Raw genomic sequence first — 24101 nt, 5'->3', positions numbered from 1 at the left:
GTTTGTAAACAGAGCATTGAAAGAATTTAGCACTGTTTCACACCCACGCATTGCATCTAACTGATATAATCTGGGTTTACTATGAATATTCAGATTTTTTAAACATATAGTTCCTTTTGCTTTGAGTGTAGCTACAAAAAACAGAAGTCAACCCTGGAAAACCGGTCCTTTCAAAAATACCTGATCTTCATGCTTTGTCCCCCTCTGCTCCTTGGTTTCCTGTGCCCATTGCCAAGGCTGAGTCCTTGTACAAGAGCTGAGTTTCTGATGTATGGAGAGAAAAAAGCTGAGTTAACTTAGGCATGGTACTTAATCCCTTTTTCTTTATTGTTGTAACTGAATCCTGTACCCCTTCACCTTCTAGAGGACATAAAATAAGTGTCCTGACCACACCTGGACAAAAAAAGATCCTTTTTGCTGAACTTAAACCTTCAGAAGAATGACATAAAGGAAGAAAACACCTGGATTTATACCAAAGACTCGCCTGGACCCTGCAATTGTACAATAGTTTAAGCACCCTGCTCCTTCCTGGGCTTATTGAGGGCCTGCTATTCAGTCCTTCCTAAGGTCACACGGGCTACCTCCACCTTCTCTCTTTATTCCCGTTCATTCAGCTAAGACCATTTTTTGTTTGCAACCATATAACACTTGCAACCATTTGTGTATTTGTTCTGTCAATGGATACAGATCTTGCACTAAATATTTGATAGTCATAAAAAGAAAACAACTTCTTTGCCTTTACAGAGTTTAGAGAAGGTAGTTTGATAAATGCTATCATGGGAGGCTTGCATTAGAAAGCACTAAAAGTGAAACAATTAAAAATCTCACTTACCCACAAATTTCTTTCTAAGCCCTAAATAACAAACAAATCAACCAAAGCTCATTTTTCCTTCTCAACACAATTCCACGTGACTTTATCATTATGTTAGTAAATCATCATCCACCAGGGATAATAAAATCAAGGACCAGGTACTCATTTTTTATTTCCCTTATCCCTCATCTGCATACCTAGCTCTTCACTAAACTCTAATTATTATATAATGTCTCTTAATCCTCCTTCCATTGCATCCATTTCCTTGTCTAAAGCCAGGTTTGGCTGCCATTCCCCAGTTCAGAAGCCTTCAATGGCATTGCCCTTGTCAATATTTGCGTTTCCAGATGTGTGCTCCAGAGCTTCACAGCATGTGAGCCAGTGTTCAAGATCAGAGATATCTCGGGCTCAATAAACTTGAGAAGCAGTGGGCTAAACAAAGGCCTCCCTTCTCACTGAAGGGCTCCTCAGGGCTTTATATCACCAACAGGCAAGGTGTACTAGGCAGGATTTCCCAAACCAATTTTTGCACAGCAGCATTTTCATATAGAACACTTATTGTTCTGTGTCACACAGGCTGGGAAATGGTTATCTGCAACCAGCATATGTGTTGAGACAGAATTTAAAATAATTTAGAAAAAGAAGGCCACAGTGGCATCTTCTCTGGGGCCCACAGGGATTACAGAAGTTTATGTGAGGAGGCAGGTCAGGCTGAATCAGGGTAGGTGCCAGGTTTGGTGCTAAAACAAAGAGAGGAAAACATGCTGGCTGGCTGACAGGAGCTGGTGGCCTCAGGGTAAAACCTCTGCCCCTCCCCCAATCTTGGCCCCATTCCTTCTTCAACTAAGTCACTGGATGACATTGCGCTTGTCATCTCTGCCAGGAGTGACTGTTCAAAGCAGTATTACCAAAATACTTGTGCACTTCACTCAGGCAAATCTGTGACTTAAATAAATACTTAAAACATTTCCTTAAACTGAACAAAACTTAACATCTACTTAAGTATGTGGTTCAGGGTTGATGGGGCCTTTGTGAAATCCCAGCCTAAGAGGATGAGGCAGGAACATATTTTCATGGTTGTGTAGTAAGCACTGAAGTCAGCATGGAAAATAATCCATCACCCAATTAAAGTAAAAATATGGGACATCTGAATCCTCCCTCAATCCCACCCCCTGCCTCTAGCCTTCAAATAGCTAGTGATACCTCTGGTATGGTTTGTAAACAGATTTTTTAAAGGATTTGCTGCTTTCCATGCATTAGTATTCGTATCTTCTATTGGTATTATGTTGCTGGAAATTTAATTGTCAGATATTTATAATCACCCTCCCCTTTTATTGTTTTTAGGTCAAGAAATGATAGTCTGACTTGTTTTAATCAATTATACCAGTGCAAATCTTTCTGAATCAGGATCTGGAGTGCACATTTCTCAAAGTATCATTTTCAGCCTTACACTTATTTACATTAATATCAAAATCGTTTTCTAATCATATTGGCCAAACATATCCTACATATTCTAGGCAGCATTCTCACTGGCTTCTTGAAGTCAGAATGCTGAATTAAAGTGAAACTCTAATAAAAATTGTAAGAATAACAAGCAGGCAGTCTATGACTCAACTTGGTCCCACAATTGTGTTTTTCTGCCAGTAGTGTTTTAAAATATTTGAATTAGTTGCTAGCATTTAAAAATTGGAAGATTTCATATAAAAGCCCTGTTTACTAGTTTCTTTTGGAAAATTCAAGATGTGACTACATTGATCCTACCTTCTGTCATGGAAACAATTGCCCAAGCAGAACAGTAATCATACCCTCTGGGTGGTCCATGCCTTCTTTTGTTTGCTATGCTCCCCACCACTCTCATACATCTCCATGTCTAGCCTTCTTGGTCTGTAGGCATTTGACTTAGCGTCCCATTTAAGGCCATGCTTTTAGTAAGATAATTATAACTGGGAATCTGCTCTAAGCCTTATTTGCTCCTTCTACATTAGACAACAAACCTAAAAACATTTACTGCCCATATATTTTCAGTAAATCCAGGTCTATCTCAGATCAATAATTTACTCCTGATGATTTCCAAATGCGGATAATATATCAATATCTTGACTGTAGTAATAAAACTGTGCTTCTTTTCTAACACTTCTACCAGAATGCCCCCTCCTTGAATGCATGGGGCAAGAAAATATTCTTTGAATTTCTAAAGCCATAGAAAGCATCACAGTACATCACATTTATTTTTCAATTTTTCAAAATAAAAATTATTTGGATACCAAATCAGCTCTTTTGAGAACCTAGTGTGCAAATCTGTGGCATGGTTCAGCACCTCTTCATGTAAATGATGGGGACTTGATGCTAAGCAAAACTTCTAAGAAGTGATATTTGTTTTAAAGAGGAAATACATTATTTTGTCAATTAGTAATTTTATATTAAAAATGAAAAAATAAGAACTTCGATATGAAAGGTGGTCATGATGTTACTAAGTTGTTTATCTATAAATTTAAAATGATTCTTACCACATATTTTTAGGATATGAGGATAAGGAACTGAGCACTTGGTCATTTTATTCATTCAATAAAATACAACGACAGATTAGAAATAATCTCAAAGACACCTGATATTTCTAAAATCCCATCATGTTATGAGATGGTGGCTATAAATGATTAATGAATAATCGTTTCAAACATTACATTTCTTCTCTACATTTATCCTTGGAAAATCAAGGGAATACTATTCTTTCTTCTCATATAGATTCCCTGTATCGGTAATCACATAAATGAAAGACCACAAGAGTCTTTTGAATAATTTAATAGTCTCATGGAACTATTTCCAGATGTGCTATGGTTGCATTTTTTTTCTTACACTTTGAAATATGGTCAATAGAGGATTCTGCCATACCTCACAGTCCCTAGCACTATACCCTTGTATTGACATTCCTCCTGCTAATGTCAAAGGAGATGACTTAGCAATGGATTTACCCCAGACATCTTCCTTCCAAAGCACCAATACCAATTTCTTGGCTATCCTCAATTTCCTCAGCCATGGCTTCCTGCTGGACTGCTGAGGTCAGGCAGTAGTTCACTCCTCACGACTCCAGACAAGTACTTTCTGGCCTCTCTGTTCTCAACACTAAACCACACAACTTTAAATTGTCCTGGCCATATAACCCAAATATGATGCCAAGACTTTCTCTGCTGGCATCTCTTGTAGCAAATAACAAAAGCTTATAGCTTTAGCCTCATTGTTCCAATAGACAGGTAGACTGTACATCAAATTCTGCCCTCTACAAGAAAACAAAAGCATGAAAAAATGTAGAGAATCATAAAAAAATGAAGAAGGTCAATAGGAACTGAGCGTTGCCCCAAGCTTTTCTTAAACTGTGAAAGACAAGTAACTGTTTTAGTGTAACTAAAGAATGGGAATTTTTATTTCAAAAACAACAGAAATGATTATATGAGGAGTTCAGAAGTGGGAAAGTCCAAGTCAAAGTTATAATGAATATCTGAAATTCTCCAGGTCAAGATTCAGACACAAAACTGTATTTGAATCATTTCTTGTCTGCCCTCGTCTCCCACTGTAGAATCCACAATCCAGCTCTTCTTGGACAGATTATTGTCTCCTGTATTCCTCTGTTGAAATCTCATGGAACTTCCTTCACACAGCTCTTGTGGAAATTACTTTATTTCTCTTTAGATTGTATTCATTTAGTATAGGCCAATTACTCTGTTGCTGTGAGATCTTCTCAGACATAAAATTAGTTGCTTAGTTACCTTTCTATCCCTTTGAAAGCTTAGTGTCAGAATTTTAATACAGCAGGTGCTCCATAATTACGAAGATTTACCTGCCTTCCCTAAAATGTCCATACAGAGCATTCAACTATGAAGTCTGAAGCACTATTTCTTAAGAATTTGTTTGAAAATACTTAAAGAAGAAGCTTGAATTTTACTCATGCTTGCAGGAGGGGCCGGTGACAACCTATAAAACTTTATAATATTTTCCTTCTCCCAGGATTACTTTCAGAGAAATAAATTTCAATCCTATCATATCTCCTGTATATAAAAATGTGCTGTGTTTTTTTTTTTCAAAGAGCCATGTTTAAGTACCGAGTGAAATGCTACCTTGGAAATTGAAATGTATTATTAATCACATTATTAATGGCTTCCAGTGAATGTAATTACTTACTATCTATAGCAGAGTTCAGCTAATTGATTAGCATTACCCTGTAAAAACACAAGTGGGGACAACAGACTGTCTGACGCCTTTGGCTATTTGGCTAACATAAAGTGCTCAGCATATATCATCCATTCTCCACTCGATCTTTCCCTCCAAATTCTTTCAAAAGACATTTCTGAAGGGCCTGCATATTCCTGACACCTAAAACATATGTGTACACTAGGAAAGTGTGGAAGGAGGCTGTCCCAGTGATGGCTGTCTTTGTACATTCACCATGAAAAGATAAGCCTATTTGATAAAAAGCATGCTCCTTCGCATTAGCTTGATATGACACATGCCACTTTGAATATACAAAATAAGTGTCGCATGGCCTGTTAATTTATATAAGACTGAATTTCTGCTTTTCTGCAACTGTAAATTTCATAGTGCAATTCCCAGGGCAGCAAAAGGGAAATGTTTGCTTTACTCTTATTTTCTAGAAATCTTAAGTGTTTATTTCCTCCATCTGGAAGTCAATGAGGTATTACCTCTGAGATGCAAATCATAAAACCAATTACACAGTCTTTAACTCTGAGCAGCATTCCTGAGACAAAGTGGACTAACTCTCCTTCTAAAGACACAGAAAAATGCAGTGTGAGAAAAGCATACTATGGATTATATAACAAGTTTCCTTGGAACTAGCCTTAGCACTTACTGGGTTTATGGGCAATTATATTTTACCGAGGCTGTGAATAAACATGAACAAATGCTGCTCTGCCAGCTAGCTCATGGTGATAAAGTTAAATATCGCATCCTAATCACAGGTATTCAAGTAAAAAATATATGTTCACATTAATTATATCTGTGATGAAAAGAAGCAGAAATTATACATATATTTGCAAATCCCTTACGTGTAAAATATTGTTGGTGCTGAAACAAGTAAGAGCTCAGATCCATTAGACACAGATGATTAGGATCGAACAGATAAATTTCCATCTATTTTCTAGTCTTGTCCAGTATTAAAAAGTTTGCTTTAAATGGCTTGATGATCTACATAATATCTAAAAATTTCAGTGTTTGCCCAGTGGCTTGGCATTGGGTTGGACATAAGCAAAATACTGTTTTCTAGTCAGGTATCTGAATGTGCCATTATTTTGGTGACTATGACAGAAAGTAGGTTATGCCAGTGACTATAATGGCTCTTCTTATGATATAACAATAAGAAACCAAACCAAAAATTGGTTCTATGTCCACCATCTATCTTGGGTTGCAATACTGTTTAACTTTGTGGTTAAAAATATCTCTAGATGAGCCCTGACTAGATGGGACATCATCCTGTACACCAAAAGGTTGCAGGTTCAATTCCTAGGCAGGCGCATACCTAGGTTTTGGGTTTGATCCCCAATCAGGGAACATATGGGAGGCAACCAATCAATGTTTCTCACATAGATCTCTCTTCTCTCTCTCTCTCTCTCTCTCTCTCTCTCTCTCTCTCTCTCTCTCTCTCTCTCTCTCTTTCAAATCAATAAATGTATTCTCAAGTGAGGGTTAAAAAAGTTCCTCTTGATGAGCTAAATACTAAGTCATATAAATACAGTTTGTAAAAATAAAAGTACATATGAGTAGGTGGAAATAACAATTATTTGCAGGGGCATGAGAGGAGTGTGAGAATGTGTGAAAGAGATTTGAGTAAATTTCCTCAGCTGTTTTCATTTTTTATCATATACCAATATGCAAGACTTACCCTTTCTCAGCATACACTTTATACAATTTAAAAAATATTAAAAAGGAAAACCGAGAAGCTTTATTCTTTCTTGGTTTACCCTTCTACAACATGTTTTCTAATACTTATTCATTAAACTTGGAGGGAAACATGTAGATAGAAATCATTACCAGTTAAATTTTGAAAGGATCCATCTAATACCTTTGAAGGTGGAGTCAGATAACCACAGGCAAGTAAAACAATGTTAAATTATGACCATGATTAAGCATGAAATTCAAGCATGCATGAAACAAAAATGACAAGGAGAGAGCTAACAGAAAATTATATATTAAACATTCTTACTGATGGAAATAATTCCCATGTAGTATTTAAAGAATTTTTATTGATTGAAATAATTCCCATTTAGTATTTAAAGAATTTTTACTATTTGAAATAATTCCCATGTAGCATTTAAAGAAGAGGACCAGAAAATAACCTCTAGGAAGTAAGAATAGTTTATGCTTTGGAATTGTTAAACCACAAGAAATATGAATCTAAGCCCAAGATAATCATCTGAGGCAGGGCGGGTCCTGGAGGTAAGTCTTTCTCTGATGGATTTGCTATAGAAAGTGTGGGGCCTGGCCCTGCCAGGTAGCTCAAGTGGTTAGAGCATCATCCTGATATGCCAAGGTTTCAGATTCCATCCCCAGTCAGGGCATAAAAACTCAACCAATGAATGCATAAATAAGTGAAGCAACAAAGTGATCCCCCACCCCCTCTCAAATAAAAGTAAGTGAAAATATGAGGCCTGGGTCTCAACTCCATCCAAAAGCCCTACCTCTCACAACCTACCCAGCCACTATTCTCCATTTTCTGCTTCCAGTGTGAACTTCAGCACATCACTTCTTTTAATCCAGTAGTTACTGAGTATTTCATATTCTTCAAAAATTGATGATAAATTGACATTACGGCTAGAAGGTAAGAGATGAAAGGAGATAACATCTGCTGAGATATATAAATTCTATCTCAAATTTTTGTCCTCACTGGTTTCATTCTCCCAAGGTCCAAAATAAGAGATTCAGTCCTAAATGGCTAAATAGGGTGGTAGATTGGTATTTCCATCCACACACAGCTCCTTTAAAAACTCTGGCTACCAGGCTAATAAATATAATATCATAGTAGTGTCCACATCCAACTACATAGCTACATGGCATGCACACTTGCAAGTATTAACTGGTTATATGAATATAATGAGGCTGAGTGTTCAAAGGCAACACAAGGTTACAAAGTTTGTTTACTCTTTCAATTGTAAATTTTGTAAAACCTAAATACTGAACAGTATTTGTGATGAATATTTAATTTTTAAATTAAAATGTTTTGTAAGTATACACTGAGTTTTGGTGATTTAATGCAAAAAACACAATGTACAATATCTCATTAATAATTTTATATTGCTTATATGCCAAAATAATAAGAGCTTGAGTATATTGGATTAAAGAAAATGTATTTCTAATTTCACTCATTTTTTTTAACTTTTTAAAATGTGGCTCCTAGAAAATTAAAAATTATATGACTCACATTGTATTTCAAATATAAAGAGTTACTTTATGTGCTTTAATATCTTCCTCAATAACATGGGAATAAAAATAATTTCCACCAGTGGTTGTTGTGGCAACAAGAAAAGATAACTGCAAAGTTCTTAGCAAAGTACCTGGCAAATTGCTGGAAGTGCTCTCTAAATAGCTATTATTTTGTGAACACAATTTCCATCTATAGTTTCTCTGACATATAAAGCAGAATTTGGAGACGTTCTGTTCTCATAAAGTGCATGAGAGCAAAGGAGGCAATTTATAACAAAAGGACCAAGAGCAGGAATCCTGAAAATTTACCAAATGAATCCATATATTGATTTTACTTTCAGATTCCTACTTTGTAAGCTTTATAACCTATCAGATATGGCTTTCATTCATTCATTCATTCACTCATTCGCTCATCAAACCTTTTACTGAGTATCTACTTCAAGAAGAATCTAGATTCCATAATTTATAATTCATGGATTTCTTAAATGCTATAAATATGTAATAAAAATACACTCACATCAGAAATAATTGAAGTAAATTTAAAATGACAAATAAGATACAGACTGTTTTTCATGTCTAAGGTGATAACTTTAATTGTCCCTACAGGACTTAAAATGTATTCTTTCACTCTTTCCTCCTTCTCACTTAATTTTCTACTTTTCTTTATTATTGTGGTTTTTATTTATTTTAAAAATATTTTCATTGATTTCACAGAGGAAGTGAGAGGGAGAGAAAGAAACATTAATGGTGAGAGAGAATCACCGATTGGTTGCCTCCTGCATGCCCCATATTGGTGATCAAGCCCTCAACCCTGGCATGGGCCCTGCTGGAGAATTGAACTGTTACCTTCTGGTTCATAGATCAACACTCAACCACTGAGCAACAGCAGTCAGGCTATTATTGTGGTTTTTAAATTCTAAACCTTTCTTTAAGATGTTGTATATATTTTCTTTTGTTTATTATCATTTCTAAAATTGGCATAATTTGGAGAACTAAAAAGATTCAATATTCATTTATAAATTATGAAAAATAAAAGAAACTAAAAGTTAAATTTCAGAAGAGTAGCAATTGGTGGATAACACAGAAGAGAGTCTCAAACAAGTGTACTCTGAATCATGTATTTGTGTGAAGAATCTGTTCAATAAATATTACAGTACTCCAATAGATAAACTAACCTTGAATTTCCATTTTCTCATATTCTATGAAGTACAAATTAAGTTTCCTTTTAGCAGTTTAATTATTTTTCCTAAAATAACTCTTTAAAATATATTATATTTGTAAACTTTTCTTAGTTTCAACAAAACAATGAAAGAAATCACAATAGCTAAAATTTAGTGAGTTCTTACTAAGTTCCAAAAATTACTCTGGGTCCTTTACTTGTATCCCCTCATTGAATTCTTATGATAATCCAATGAGACACTACGGTAAACAGAACAGCTGCTACAGCTACATTCAAATCCCCAGAACCTGTGAGTATTTTATTTACAAGGCGAGGGGGAGGTATGGCTGCAAAAGTAAGGTTGATAGTCAGCTGACCTTGAGATAGGGAGGCTACTCTGGACTGTCCAGGTAGTCCCCTGTAATCACAAGGTCCTTTGTAAGTGAAAGGGGGAGGTGGAGTCAGGGGTCCGTGTCAGAGACATGTTTGAAGATGTGGCTGGCTTTGAAGAGGGAATAGGGCCAAGAACCAAGGAATGTGGACAGCTTCCAGAAGCTTGAAGAATCAAATAAACAAAAAGAACCAAAAAAAAAAAAAAAAAACCAACAAAAATATCCCAAAACAAATTCTCCCTTGTAGCCCCCAGAAAAGAATATAGACGAACCTGACAATTTTGGTTTAATGAGACTCATTTCAGATTTCTGACCTTTAGAACTATATTAAACATGTGTTGTATTAAGATACTAAGTATGTGATAATTTGTTATAGCAGGAATAGGAAAACAATAGAGATAGGTTCCCTCATTATCTCATTTTACCTACAGGAAAGCCAAGAGAATTTAAATAATTGATCCAGTGATCACACTGCAAGTATACACTTTTGCATAGGAATCAGAGCCTTGCTCTCATGGCAACAAAATAAAAGTTAGGACTGTGTTGGGTCTCAACTTCCTCAGGAACTTCTAGAGTGTGATTTGAAATTGACCCCATACATGGAAGGCAGACAGAGACCAAAGAAAAAGACAGACCACTCCGGATTGATTGGTGGCAGGTTTAGTTTTATATATCTGCATCTATCTATATATTTATATGTTTCAGAGAAGAAGGAGGGAGAGAGAGATAGAAGCATCAATGATGAGAGAGAATAATGGGTCACACAGGGAATCAAACCGTGACCTCCTGTTTCATAGACTGATGCACAACCACTGAGCAACACTGGCCAGGTGGTTTGTGCCAGGTTTAATAAGCAAAGGAACTTACTTAGGATATTTATCTTGGGCAGTGACAAGTAATTTTGTGCACCCAGTGCACAAAAGTAAAAGTTTATATAGAGACCTTAACTGGGTTTAGTCTAATTTCCAGTCCAGATAGTCTCATGACCATATTATTATCTTCAGTAAGTGTCCCTGGGCAGCTTCTAGTACAATAAAGGGAAGCAGAGGAAACATTCCAAACACAGGGGAGGAATGGGGAGCCTCCAATTGCCTTGGTCCAGGTCTTGGGTCAATCTAACATTCGGGTCTTCTTTTTTTTTAATTGATTTTTTACAGAGAGGAAGAGAGAAAGGGATAGAAAGTTAGAAACATCGATGAGAGAGAAACGTTGATCAGCTTCCTCTTGCACACTGCCTATTGGGGATGTGCCCGCAACCAAGGTACGTGCCCTTGACCAGAATCGAACCTGGGACCCTTCAGTCCGCAGGCCGACGCTCTATCCACTGAGCCAAACTGGTTTTGGCCATTCATGTCTTTTTTTTTTTTTTTTTAAATATATTTTATTGATTTTGTACAGAGAGGAAGGGAGAGAGATAGAGAGTTAGAAACATCGATGAGAGTCATCGATCAGCTGCCTCTTGCACACCCCCTACTGGGGATATGCCCGCAACCAAGGTACATGCCCTTGACAGGAATCGAACCTGGGACCTTTCAGTCCCCAAGCCGATGCTCTACCCATTGAGCCAAACCGGTTTCTGCCATTCATGTCTTCTTGATGACCATTCCCAATAGGTTGGCACATGGCATGTTTTCTCTTTCCTTCTCCAGGTCTCAGTCCCATTGACAGTTCCTTAGAAGAAGCTTTCCTTGACTTCACTGATGAGATTGGGGCTTAAAGGACACAGTCTTAAGAAAGAAAGAAACTCATTTGAAGCAATTGTCATGACGACAATTTTACATTTGTTGGAGTCTTTTCTGTCTCTACCACCAAGCTATAAACTCCATGAGAGCAGGGGGCAGTGGCTGTCCGGCTATTGCCATCAGTGCCTATCAAATTCAATATGCAGCTGTCCCTTGGTGGTCTACTGAATTTCTGATGTTTAGACCATCTTGGTATGACAAACTCACTTGATATATATTGAATTTGTGGGATGTAATCTTAAAAAATAAAATATATTTCAGCAGAATAAAGTAGATTATAGGAAATAAATTTCAAAAATTCTAAACTTTACCCCTGAATAAATCAGCTCCATGGCAATAAAATCTGAGAGAATAAAACAACTATCCAGAGAAATTTGTTGAAGCTCAATAAAAATACTGTGAACATATTTAGTTTGCTAAAAGATTCATTTTATCCTCAATTGTGTTACTCAGTTTTCACAAGATTTCATTATATTGATTGAAGCCTGGTCCTTGAGGTTAGCCTTATAATCTCCTCTTCTAAAAAACACAGGAACAAACAAAACAAGCACAACCAAGTTTTTTGTATTTTATTATTTTTGAAAGTTAAGGGATTATTGTTACCACCATCAATTTGTTGAGTCTATTTTCCTAGCCATATAAGTATATATTACTACTTGATAATACAATCTTTTTAATCTTCATACTATGGCTTCACACTCAAACATATCTACATATTTACATATATATTCTTATTTATCTATGTTTATATATAGTTGAATTTGCCCATCATATTTAGAGTTTCTGCATATTCTCCATACACATCCAATTTTTCATTTTTTCTTTATCATTGTGGTGATATAAAATTTAAAATATTTCTTTTTAGATTTTGTATATTTTTCTTTATCCATTAACATTTCTAAATTTGTATCTTGGAAAACTGGAAAGATGCAAGATTATGTATAAATGAGATGATACTGGATGTAATTTAAATTTACTAACCCTTTGTGTCAACGATTTGTGATACTAATTACTAAGCCTTCGATCACATCCAATTAATACTTGTACCCAAGGAGAAGATCCAATTCATTTGCCCATTTTCCATGGCTTTGAATTCACTTCAAAATTATTTCATGAGGAAAAATGACTGCCAAAGATTCATTCCCTGTGCTACTAAGCCCACCTCACCCCATCTACAGCAAACCACTTAAAGTTCCACTCTATTTACACAAGCTTCCTTTCCCAGGGGGAATCTATTAGTATATTCAAGATTCAACCTCACTACTAGTAAAATGAAATAAGAGCATCAAATCAAAATTAGAATGCTTAGAAGTTGTTTTTTCCTTATGCAACTATCCAAAAAGATGAATTGGGCAGAACACATTAAAATCCCTATAGTAAATTTTTTTTTATTAAAGTAGGATATTTATTATAGAGCAAGAAGAGAGATCATTTTTATTTCCTTTGAAGTAATTCTCACAGTTTATTCCTCTCCGGTCTTCATTTTATTCACAGGACACATATATAAACACTACATATTCCAAAAATATGAAATAGCTCAAATTATTACTAACTGCAAATGGATTTATATACTGTATAATAGAAAATTATAAAAGTGAGGTCATTTATTCATTCATCAATCATTTAATTGATATTATGTTCTGTCAGGTATTATATCTCATTCCTCAGAACTTAGACTTGTATTTCTAATTTCCTATTTGACATTTCCATATATAGTTTCAATAAGAATCTCAAACATAACATTTTAACAGATTTTCTTGTCGAATCATTTTCTGCAGTTTTTCCCATCTGAATGGCAACTCAGTATTCAGGTAAAAAAACTGAACAAATAAAACAAAAAAACAAACAAAAAACTCTGAACATTAATCTTTGAGTCTTCTCTTTCTTTCACTCATATGTTCAATTTGGAAGTAAATTCTACTGGTCCTACTTGATATATATACAATTCCCACCACTTCCCACAACCTCAATGGTGATCATCAGGTCTTTTGCTGGGATCACTGAAACAGTTTCCTGGTTGATGGTCTCCCTGCTTCAACACTTGACCCTCTGAAGCCTTATATCCTATTTCTACCCTGCTCAGGGCCCTGTAATTATTATCTACCAGGCACTGGTCTAAGCTTTTTTGCAAGTGTGAACTTACTGAATTTTCAAAATAACCTTTTACAGTAGTCACCATTACTCTGTACTTTAGCAACGAAAAAAACAAAATAACCTTTCACAGTAGGCACCATTACTCTGTATTTTAGCACAGGGAGGTCAAGTCATTTGTCAAAATCACACACCTAGTAAATGGAAAAGATGGGACTCAAACCCTGACCTTCCATGCTCTTAACTTCTGTGCCTACTCCCTCCAATGGCTTCCCTTCTTGTTTTTGGAAAAAAACCTAAGTCTTCCTAATGGCCTGCCAAGCCTGCCATGATCTTCCTCCATGACCTCAATGACCTCAGGACCTCACCTCCTGCTACTTTTTCCATGGCTATCAGTCACAGTGGCCTCCTCACTGTTCCACACTTACCCCAGTCTTCTCATCTTACTGGGACTTTCACCTTGGCTGGTTCTTCGCCTGACTCATATCCCCACCCTACTCCCTCACCTTCCCGTCTTTCCTCAAATGTCACCTTTTCACTTAGGATGTTCCTAATTCCCCGTATTGAAGATCTTACTAATATACCTAGATACTATTCTAAGCACTTAACATATATTTTACTTCGTTAAACCCTCACAATAGCTGTGGGCTGATGGAACCATTACCTCCATCTCACAAATGAAAAAAAAAAAAAAGTCACAGATGTTAAATACCATATGGAAGGCCACACAGCTGATAAGTGATGAAGTCAGGATTCCAACCTAGAGCCTGTGACTTTAGGGTCTGTGCACACACACACACACACACACACACACACACACACACTTTACTGACTAATGAGTGATGAGAAAAAAAAAATCAGTTTGTTCAGAAGCTTGGAGCCAGAGTGAAAAGAAAACAAGCATATTCGGTTAAAGGAGGATAAGAGGTGTAGAGTCTGGATTATCTATTTCCGGAGCCATGTTTCTCAGAGTGTCATCCATTAGAATCACCTGGGGGTGCCCGCTACAAGTGCAGATTTCTGGGCTCCCCTCCAGACCTTTGATATGGGGGCCAAGTGCTCAAGGACTTGTATAAATAAAAACTTCTAAGTGATTTTAAAACACATTCAAGTTCTCAAAAACCTAACTTGGAAATGTTTCACTGACTTAAGTTTATGCATTAAGCATCACAATCCTAATAAAGCATTTCCATAAGAACTAGATTTGCAAAATATACTACCTTTATAAAACTTTGCAACCCAGGGCAGTGATCTTTGGTGGGTTTGTGCAGTGGTGGATTCCAAGTACGTAGAAGAGTGATTGGCTCATAGCAAGTCTGCATTACAGAGTTATTGAATGTGTGAATTTTGGAATGGCCCACAGGAAACCTTCAAGATGCACACCCACTTTGTTTGAGCACCTATGATTCTGAGTGGTCCAAAATTTCCATCAGTCTTCTCATAAAAAATAGTTTTATCATTAACTCCTTATAGGTGTGAACAGTGGAAATTATACTGGCTCTTGGAAACCTTAATTTTAAGTGTGGCTTGAGGCTCTGGTATTTAGCCCAGTGTGATATAAATCTTTCTGACCCCCCCTCCCCCATTTTCTTCATTAGTAAATTCATCATCACCTCATTTGATGTCCATAAAGGTGGTAAAAATAGAAAAAGCTTTGAGAAAACAAGGAATTGTTACTAAGTGAATTATTTTTTATTTATCAGTTACTCTGAGATATAACTTTTTTTTAAATCTCTAGCTGTAAAATTTTATGGTTTAATTAGTAAAATTAGGAAATATTGGCTTTCAAAGATTGAGATGCATGATTAATACTCATAGATATAGAATATGCTAATGTTATTGACAAGAGTCCAACTGAAAAACAAGTCTCAACTCTTTTCAGATTTAATTTGTGAAAAACCTGTAAGAGTAATGAGTAAGAAATTATTCTTAATTAGTGTTTCCTTTTAGACATAATCACAGCCAAATAGTTCAAAAATAGTATCACTTTTCAAAAATCAAATATTGTTTTGTTAAAGAAGTTAGCATAAAATGTTATAGCTTAGAATTCTGTCACTCAGAGGCTCAGGCCAAGCCAAATGACTTTCATTTAAAAACTTTTAGTGCAACAGGTATTTTTCATTCATTATTCACTTGATATCTGAACTCAGAAATCTAAGAGAAAAAAGTCGATTGTACTGAAACCACCCAGACTTCAATGCCTCCTCAATTTTGGAAACTTTAGCATTACTACCTCTACCTCAAATGGAATTTCAGTGACTAAGCAGATCTCTTCCTGAACCTGAAATGAGGAAAGGCTTAATCCTCCACCTTATTCTTGCTGATCAAACAGTCAGACAAAGGAGCAACAACACTGTCTATTATAATGAAAGCGCAGACAAAAATGTCATTAAGCAAGTGTGAGAAACAGCATTCTAATTAAAGCACCATGCATTCCACAAAATTCTCAAAAACTTTGTTCTGATTTTATGCCTAAGTTAAGCATTTTGGAGAGAACTGGAACCTCCAAATACCTTGAAGTTAGAGCTAGCTACCAACATCTATCAAGCTTGATGGGTTACATGTGATATAAAAAATTCTGCTTGGGGCTACCCTTTCAAAATAGAATTATAAAATAAAATCCACTTCAACCAACTCCAAAACTTTCTATGTCCCCCCTTCCCCGCCCCCCCCCCATAGATGTTAACAACAGCATATTAAGTGATAGGCTGTAAAGAATTTGTAATAGACTGATAAACTGCACATTTTCGTAAAAGATCTAAGAGAAAGAAAATCAGTTCTCTGAATGACAGAAACAGTTTTGAACGGTTTTCCCCAAACATTAAAGTGCATTAGTAACCTCTAGGTCACACATTTCTTTCTCTAAAGCTAACACCCCGAAACCCTCAATTGCAGCCTTGTTCTATAATAACAGTTCAATCAAGTGCGGCTGCTTTGCCACAGATACCATACCATTATGATGAGGGTTCTGGGTCTGCTCATTTCATCGTCACTTTCCAGAGGCAGAATTTCATGGGATGGTTCCTCCTGGCGTCGGCTACAAATGTGTGGACAGCTCCTCTGGACCACAGCACGAAAAGCTTGTAGCAGAACAATACTGGCAGTGCAGCCCATCGCTGCATCCTGCAGCCTACGGAATAACTTCTATGTTGATGCTATGTTTGCAAAACAGTGGCTCCTTGTCCCTGAAAACAGCCCACATCGCAGCTGCAGCCAGCGCAGGCTCCAATCACTTCCTTGAGCTCTGGTCATCTGATCAACGCCAAAGAGCTTGGATGCGGAGATGGGAAAGATTGAATTCACTGAGAGTGAACACACTCAGGAATATGAGAGCATTTTGACCAGAGAGCATGTCTCAGCTCATTTGGAGAGCATGTTTCCTGTTCATTACAATGATTCTCTTTGATTCTAGTTTCAGAGATCTGAGTAAATATATCTTTCCCACTGAGACAATGAAATAAATCACTTTTTCAAACTAAACAACTGAAAATCTGACTTCACAGTGGCATTTTTTTTCCCCCAAGGCAAATGAGTGCAAGGTAAAGAGTGAAAATGATTTTTGTTAGATGTGAATACTTCATGAGGGGAAAATTCTGCTACACACCTCACTAAGTGCTTGAGATTTTACTTTTCATAGCTCAAAAGTTCCAGAAATAAAACTGGGTTTATCCCAAACATGGAGTCGACTGAATCAAAAACAATTTATCGAAAGTATGCACGCATTAACCAAACCCATATGAGTGACACCACTGTTCCTCTGCGACTTCCTTTCAATAGCGTGGTTGTTCTGTTCCCACACGCTCTGTTCTGCAGCCGAATACATTTTTATATTTACATAGGCGGCTTGCAGGGCTGAAAATGCCTATGACATAGGTCACTCAGCTGACAGAGGTCACTCCAGCTGACCTCTTACAAAAGCAGCTGTAAAGCATTTTCACATCCTATCAATAAGAATTTAAGTCTTTGGAAAGGACTTTGGTAGTTACGAGTCTAGTATTCCTCCCGACTCCTGAGAGATTAGTCACTTAGGAGGCAACCAGAGAGAGATGCTTAGAAGTCACGTGACCTGCTTGGATTGGCTTCAAGATCTAATGGTCTACTGTAACAGAATAGGGCGGCAGGGGATGCTTGCACTAAAAATATCTCATGGAAAAAAGGATTCTGCTTACAAATGAGGAAAGTATGAAATCCCCAATAGGATTTTCAAGTCAGGATCTTTCTGTCAAGCCAATCCTCCCAGGATAAATCTGAGAGCCAAAATAAAAATATTTTCTTTGGTTTCGTGGCTTTCTCGGTGGGGAGGGTGCTGCAGGAAGTTTGGAGGTTTCTTTTGCTCTAAGTCTCTGGTCACTCTGGCCCCAGTAAACTTGGTTCCACAGAAGCATCTAATACTCAATTAGGCGTTAATTGCTCAGCAATCTGTCACAATACAACACCGTTTTAATTAGTATGTCTGCCAGAGAAGTAAAACATTTTTTTCTTTTTCTTTTAAGAAGTACTGGCTGCCAATAGTTTCTCATCTCCCTCTGTTTTGGGCAAACATATTTTAGTGCTGCTGGAAAAAGAAGAAAAAAATGCTAATGGTGCTGGCACATCCCCTCACTCCCTACAGACCTTTGTCAGAGTGCCCGGGTGCTAATCCAAACCATTTTTACTCTGAACAACTAGAGCATTTACTGAAGAGAGGTTACAATTTCGCCTGTCTAGCCTATGTGTATTGAATATCTATATAAATGCTGTCCACCAGAGACAAAGCACAGATTATAAGTGTGCCTTTTCAAATATGATTGCTCCTGTGGACTCTCGGTATGTCAGTGTCCACTCTGACCTACTCATGCCCATGACAGCTTGGCCCTCTCCATTCCTTCCCTTGGGCTCTTGTCCTTTGCTCATGGCTAACTCCAATGCAGCAAGGCACTGACTGGAGGTGCTTAAACAATCCAACAGCTCCAGTTGGCAAGAGGACCAAGTGGGAGGACAGATCCCTCAGTCGTGCACCATGGCTTGGCACAGAGGATGCACTTCACATCCCAAACTCCTTTCCAGCCTCCTTTCTCTAAATCTGGCTAACCTCTGGGTGGCTTTTGGAGTCAGTTGTTTTGGCAGATGCCAAAGTCTTTGGGGAAACAAACGAGATGCTTTCTAGCTATTAGAGTCCTGTTTCCATCGATCCCCTCTTTGCCTCTGAGGAATTCATCTCTGTTATTGATGGGCTGCTGGGGGACTCTCAATAGTCTTTCTCTTCCTCTTTCAACTTCTATCATCAAGGAAAGGGAACCTCCAAGAATTAGTTTCTTGGGAATTCAATACTCACACAGTTGACCAGTGGACAAGAGACCAAAAGGATAAAAACCAGCAAAGTTGCAAGAAAGAGAATGGGTTCTGAGCTCTCAGTTTTCCATAATAAATTAAGCAACGGTGGGTGGAGAATGATGGGGAAGAAATAGAAATCAACCCAGACATAAGGCTGCTTTCCCCCCCCCTCATATTTACCATTTAGGTAGATACACAGAAATTATTTTTAAAAAGAAGAATCAATTTTTTATAGATGGTTGTTATTTTCATCTGAGTATTAATAACATGAATCATTGATCTGGCCTTTAAGCATCAAGTGTGCATGTCCTTACCAATCAATAACTTTTGGAGACTCTCCTTTGTCTTCATTGGCCTCTTTCCCATAACTGGGTCTTTATTTCACAATTCACTAAAATATTTAGTAAATATAAAATGCCAGAAGTAAGATTTTTAACATACATATATTTGTATATATCTGTGTGTATATATACACACATATATAGATGATGTTATTTCATGCATTTGTTCATCCACTAATCACTTACAAAATCTTAAATTTATGTACAGTGAAAACCTTTATTGCTCCAAATCATATATGGATGGCCATGTTATGTAGACATGAAGTAGCCTAGTGTAGATAGAAATGAAAGAAAGAGTGAAGAGAAATATTAGTGATAAGGAATACCTGGGAGAAAGTTAAATATAAGAAGAAAAAGTAAAGACCTTTGAAGAGCAAATGGGGGAGGAAGAAAAATACAACAGATGTAAAATCATAAAACTATCCTTCATTCGAGTCTCAAGGGACTGCTCACTAAATGCTCATCTCTTTTCAATAAGCCCTGGCAAATAAATTTAGTTTTTAGAGCCGTTTTCAAAACATTTTGAATTAAGAATTATTTGATTCTAGTTGGTGCTATTTCTGCCATTGGAATAATACATCCAAAGATCTTTCTACAATGAGCAAGGGAAATACATATTTAATTTAAATAAATAATGCCTATTGTAAGCATCGGGCTTTCCCAGCTTTGTTAAATTATGTAAGAGCCATATGTCAAAATGTATTCTGAGATGTAGACCGTGTTGATTAGGACTATGTTTGGACAGGATGGAGGTGGAGTCCATGTTTTCTCTCACTCAAAAGACCTGTACACATGCCCTGAGGCCTCGTTTCCTCAAGCATCGTGCCAGACCTACATGGAGGGAGTGAGGTCTTCTGCCACCTTCACATGGCAAGTACACTGGAAGCTAAACATGAGCTCAGATGAAACTATTTTAATTGAGGAATGCAGCGTAACATGATCAGCTTTTCCTGCTTCTTGCATATCCCTGGTACTGTCTAGCTTCATCTCATCGTTCAGCACACAAGAGTTGATGGTTACTATTGCACGAGGCTAATAAGATGGTGATGAGAACTTATTTGGGAAGCGTATGGCTGAGATATTGAATGTAGAAGACCTTGCCTGGAAAAACCATACGCCAACAGTAAATTCTCAAGTAAATTGTCACCTCCCCAGAGAAAGGTTCTCAAGCCCCACCTCCCAGGTTTAATGAACCCAACCTTTCTCCCTGCTTCCAAAACACCAAGTTTCAGGAGCCTGTGGGTGCTGGCTCCTCACTACACCTGCATGTCCCAGAAGGCCATGGTTCCCACCACACGAAGAGTCCAGATTCCCTGACTTCTAGTTCAAAAGGGTAGATGGAGTTCATTTGCTTTTTCCCCTCCTTTCCAAAATCCAAGCAAAATGACAGCAATGCAGTGTAAGAGGTGATACATTGCTTATAAGAGTGGTACAGGGAGGTCTTTCATCCAATGAGACTTTTTGGAAAGTATTTTTGAAAAACGAAAAGTGAATATGATCACATTGATCTATAGCCCCAAATAAAGGATTAGCAACAATGTACACAGCAGAGGACTGCTCAGAAAGAGTGGCTGCAGTTCTTAACAGAGCCCTGAAGGGCTCCAAGCTTGAGGAAGGCAGGCACTGGATGTGAGAGAGTAACTCATCTGCCCTGCCCACTATCCCCAGGACACACAAAACAGCATTAGAGCACCTGAAAACCACACTCTAAAGATGGACAAATGCTTCCATGATACCTGGCATAGGTGCTGGCACCTCAGAGAAATGCCCTCATTAGTTTAGCACTGGCAGGTGGAGGCAGGTTATGTCTCTAGCCTGGCTGCCTAGCCCACCCTCTCTGAAATAAACACTGCATTGGGGCACCATCAGGGGTCTTCAAACTACGGCCCACGGGCCACATGCAGCCCCCAGGGGAGTCTGATCCTGCCCGCCAGGTTTTTTGGGCAGTGAGCGCAGCCAAGGTGTTACAGTAAGAATTAGTAGTTCATATAGTCCGGCCCTCCAGCTCTCTGAGGGACCGTGATCTGGCCCCCACTTTAAAAAGTTTGAGGACCCCTGTAACAGCCAGTTGTCAGTCTGGTAGAGTAAAGGAAAGGGGCTCAAGTCTAAGTAGATCCCTGTCCACAATGGCAGCCTGAGGAAGAGGCAGGCAGAAGAGGCCAGCAGAAAGGCTCATGATGAGCTCTGGACTCAGACAGAATCATGCTGTTCTCACAGGTCTGCCACTTAGAAGCTGTGTGATTTTGAGCAAGTTGCTTAACCTCTCTGAGCCTTGGTAGTATCTGCTATAAAATGGAGATAATCCTCGACATTTGTCAAGATACTAGTAGGAGGAGAATGACTTAAAAGATAAATATAGAATCTGGCCCATAATAATCATTAAGGGAGAAAATGTGATGCTGCCTTAGCTAATGGTAATAATGGAGAATTGGTCTCCTTCTCAGCCTCCAGGCTCAGTTTCAACATGACACTGCCTAGGGGAAGCCTCCTCTAAGAGGCATCGCCTCACAGCCCTGAATCTCAGTCCTTATCACTTCTTCTTGTGGTTTTCTTTCTAAAACACAAGCTGAAATTAACTTCTGATGAATTTCATTTTTAAATGTCTTCCTCTCCCTAGGGAGCTTAGATTGTCTTTACTGGGTTCGCTATATGGTCCAGTGCCCACAATGTAGCAGGTGCTCAAAGAGCAATAATAATGATAATGACACCAATTAATAAAGCAAGCACTTACTATGTGCCAAGCATAGTTCTAATTAATACGCACATGTATTGATTCATTTCACCCCACTCTTTGAGATAGTACTGTGATCTTCCCCCATTTTACAGTTGAGAAAACTGAGGCGCAGATAAGTGACTTGCTCAAAGACTTAGCCAGCTAAGTGGCAGAGCCAGAATTTGAATTTAGCCAGTCTGGCTTCAGAGTCTGAGCTTATAACCAATTCTGAATGTGGAGTCTGTGCCAAGTAAGCCTTGCATGTTCCAAAGTAGATTTATACCAGACAATTTTGGCACATTGCAGGGGGTAGTGAAGCAACTCCGGAAAATCCTCTTTGAGAGCTGATACGCCTCTCAGGAAAATCTGTGATGTGTTCTTGGATGACAGTTTCAGAAGTTAGCTAGCACTCTTGACTGTTTCAGGTGATAATTTATATTGCATTTTGATCGGGATTTCAAATATTTTAAATTGAAATGAATTTGATGATGAGAATTTTAAAAAAATGCTTTGTAGTTTACTGTGTGAAGTGTTCACCTAACCAAATTGGCTGTAAAGCATAGAGGTGGAATATAGAAATGTATTTGGCTCCCCCTGTAACTCTGATGCAACATCTGTTCATACATGACACGAGATGTTGGCTAACAGTGAAATGACCCCAGAAAAGAGGCTAGTTTGGGTCCAATAAGAATGAGGCCATCATCCTGGCTCTTTCAGCTGGACATGGATGCTGCACAGGGAACCAGCCACCTGCCTCTCTGGGCTACTGTGAGAACCTGGGGGTGACCAGCAAGATGGCGGATACAACCGCCCCACAGACTTTGCTTCACCTTCCTTCTCCACCAGAACATTCTGTATATCGTGTGATGGGGAGAACCTGGACACCAAGACAGAAGATAGAAACCTTAATTCAGTTATTTAAGCTGGAGGACCTTCATGTGGGACCTCAATGACTGTGGGACAAAACATTCAATCAATGGGTAATAAAAATCAACTCCTTCTCCTCCTCTTCCTTTTCTACTTTCTCCCCCACTCCCCAGCCTCATTATCATCATCATCATTGTCATCATCAAGGTCTAAATCCTGTTGATCTTGTTTGGAAATTTTCTAGAGGCCCAGCAATTGTTCCCAAGTGAAAATGACCTCAAAGAAAGAGATACAACTCAATAGATTAAAGACAACTCATGATTTAGCCCCGAGTTGAGTAAAAACCAGGTCATGGATTTGGCCATTTTTCCAGGGTAGGGATTAGTGAAAATCCATTTCTTGTCTAATTTGAGATGGGTTAATCCCCTCAGGTATAAACCCAATTAAATGGTTAGAAGGGAGTTAATCAATGCTCTCTTGGCTAAACCCAGTGCAATAATTCTCCCTGAGGCCCAGCTGTCCTTCACCAGCTTGCATCTCTGCCTCTCCTGATGCAACTTCCAATCAAGAACTTCAGTCTATTTTGATCATAACCAATGGCCTCCCTCCCCCACTCCCCCATCTGTAATTTGTCGAATTCTCTTCTTTTAGTCTCTCTTTTCATTTTCACTTAATTATAGTGGCCTCCTGGTTACAGGCTTCCTTCCCACTGACTGACATTTATTGAGTTGTACAATTATTCCATTTAGAAACCAACACACTATTCTTTCATTTTTAAAAATCCAGGCACTGTGGTTAAGCCCTTCTTTTTCTTCATTTTCCTGCTTTCAGCATCAGTGCCGTTCCAAAGCAGATCACCCTTTTGTTGGTACATTTAGATGCATCAGAAAATTTTCCTTTGTTTCTCCTAAGGCAGCTTCCTCAGCAGCAGCTCCCTGCAGAGTGCACGGATAACTAAAAGGTTCCATTTATACCATACCTTCTGTGTTCGATTGCACTCTTCTCAGGTGAGAATAAATCTTTCTTATTCTTAACTGCAACAGTTAGGCAAAGCCTCAGGAAACAAATTGCCAAGATTAAATCCCTGTTGAGACACTTACTACACTGACTATTTGTGGTTTTAAGCAAAATTTTAGGCCACAGTTTCCTTATCTGTTAAGTCAATGAGGATCTATTTTCTATGTAGGTGGTTTGCACAGTACCATGCATATAGTAGATCATCCATACATGTTTGCTAGTGTTACCAG

At 38.0% G+C, this 24101-nt stretch overlaps 1 protein-coding gene across 6 annotated transcripts in view; it reads right to left on the bottom strand.

Moving 5' to 3' along the window:
• The window catches only part of DOCK10 (dedicator of cytokinesis 10), a 208063-nt gene that overhangs the window by 148182 nt on the left and 35780 nt on the right, over positions 1-24101 (bottom strand). Inside the window, exon 1 of one of the 6 annotated variants that reach the window (XM_084891380.1) lies at positions 16573-16883. The exons of 2 other annotated variants lie outside the window; for them this stretch is intronic. In XM_084891380.1, coding sequence (XP_084747506.1) covers positions 16573-16734 — 162 coding nt within the window. In that variant the 5' untranslated portion in view covers positions 16735-16883. Of the gene's footprint in view, positions 1-16572; positions 16884-24101 lie in introns of those variants that run through there. 3 more of the 6 variants (XM_084891375.1, XM_084891374.1, XM_084891373.1) reach the window with 3 other exon arrangements.

Source organism: Pipistrellus hanaki (genome assembly GCF_964339955.1).
Source record: "Pipistrellus hanaki genome assembly, chromosome: 8".
In the NCBI taxonomy this organism is placed as follows: Eukaryota; Metazoa; Chordata; class Mammalia; order Chiroptera; family Vespertilionidae; genus Pipistrellus; species Pipistrellus hanaki.
This window is presented reverse-complemented; position numbering and strand designations above follow the sequence as displayed.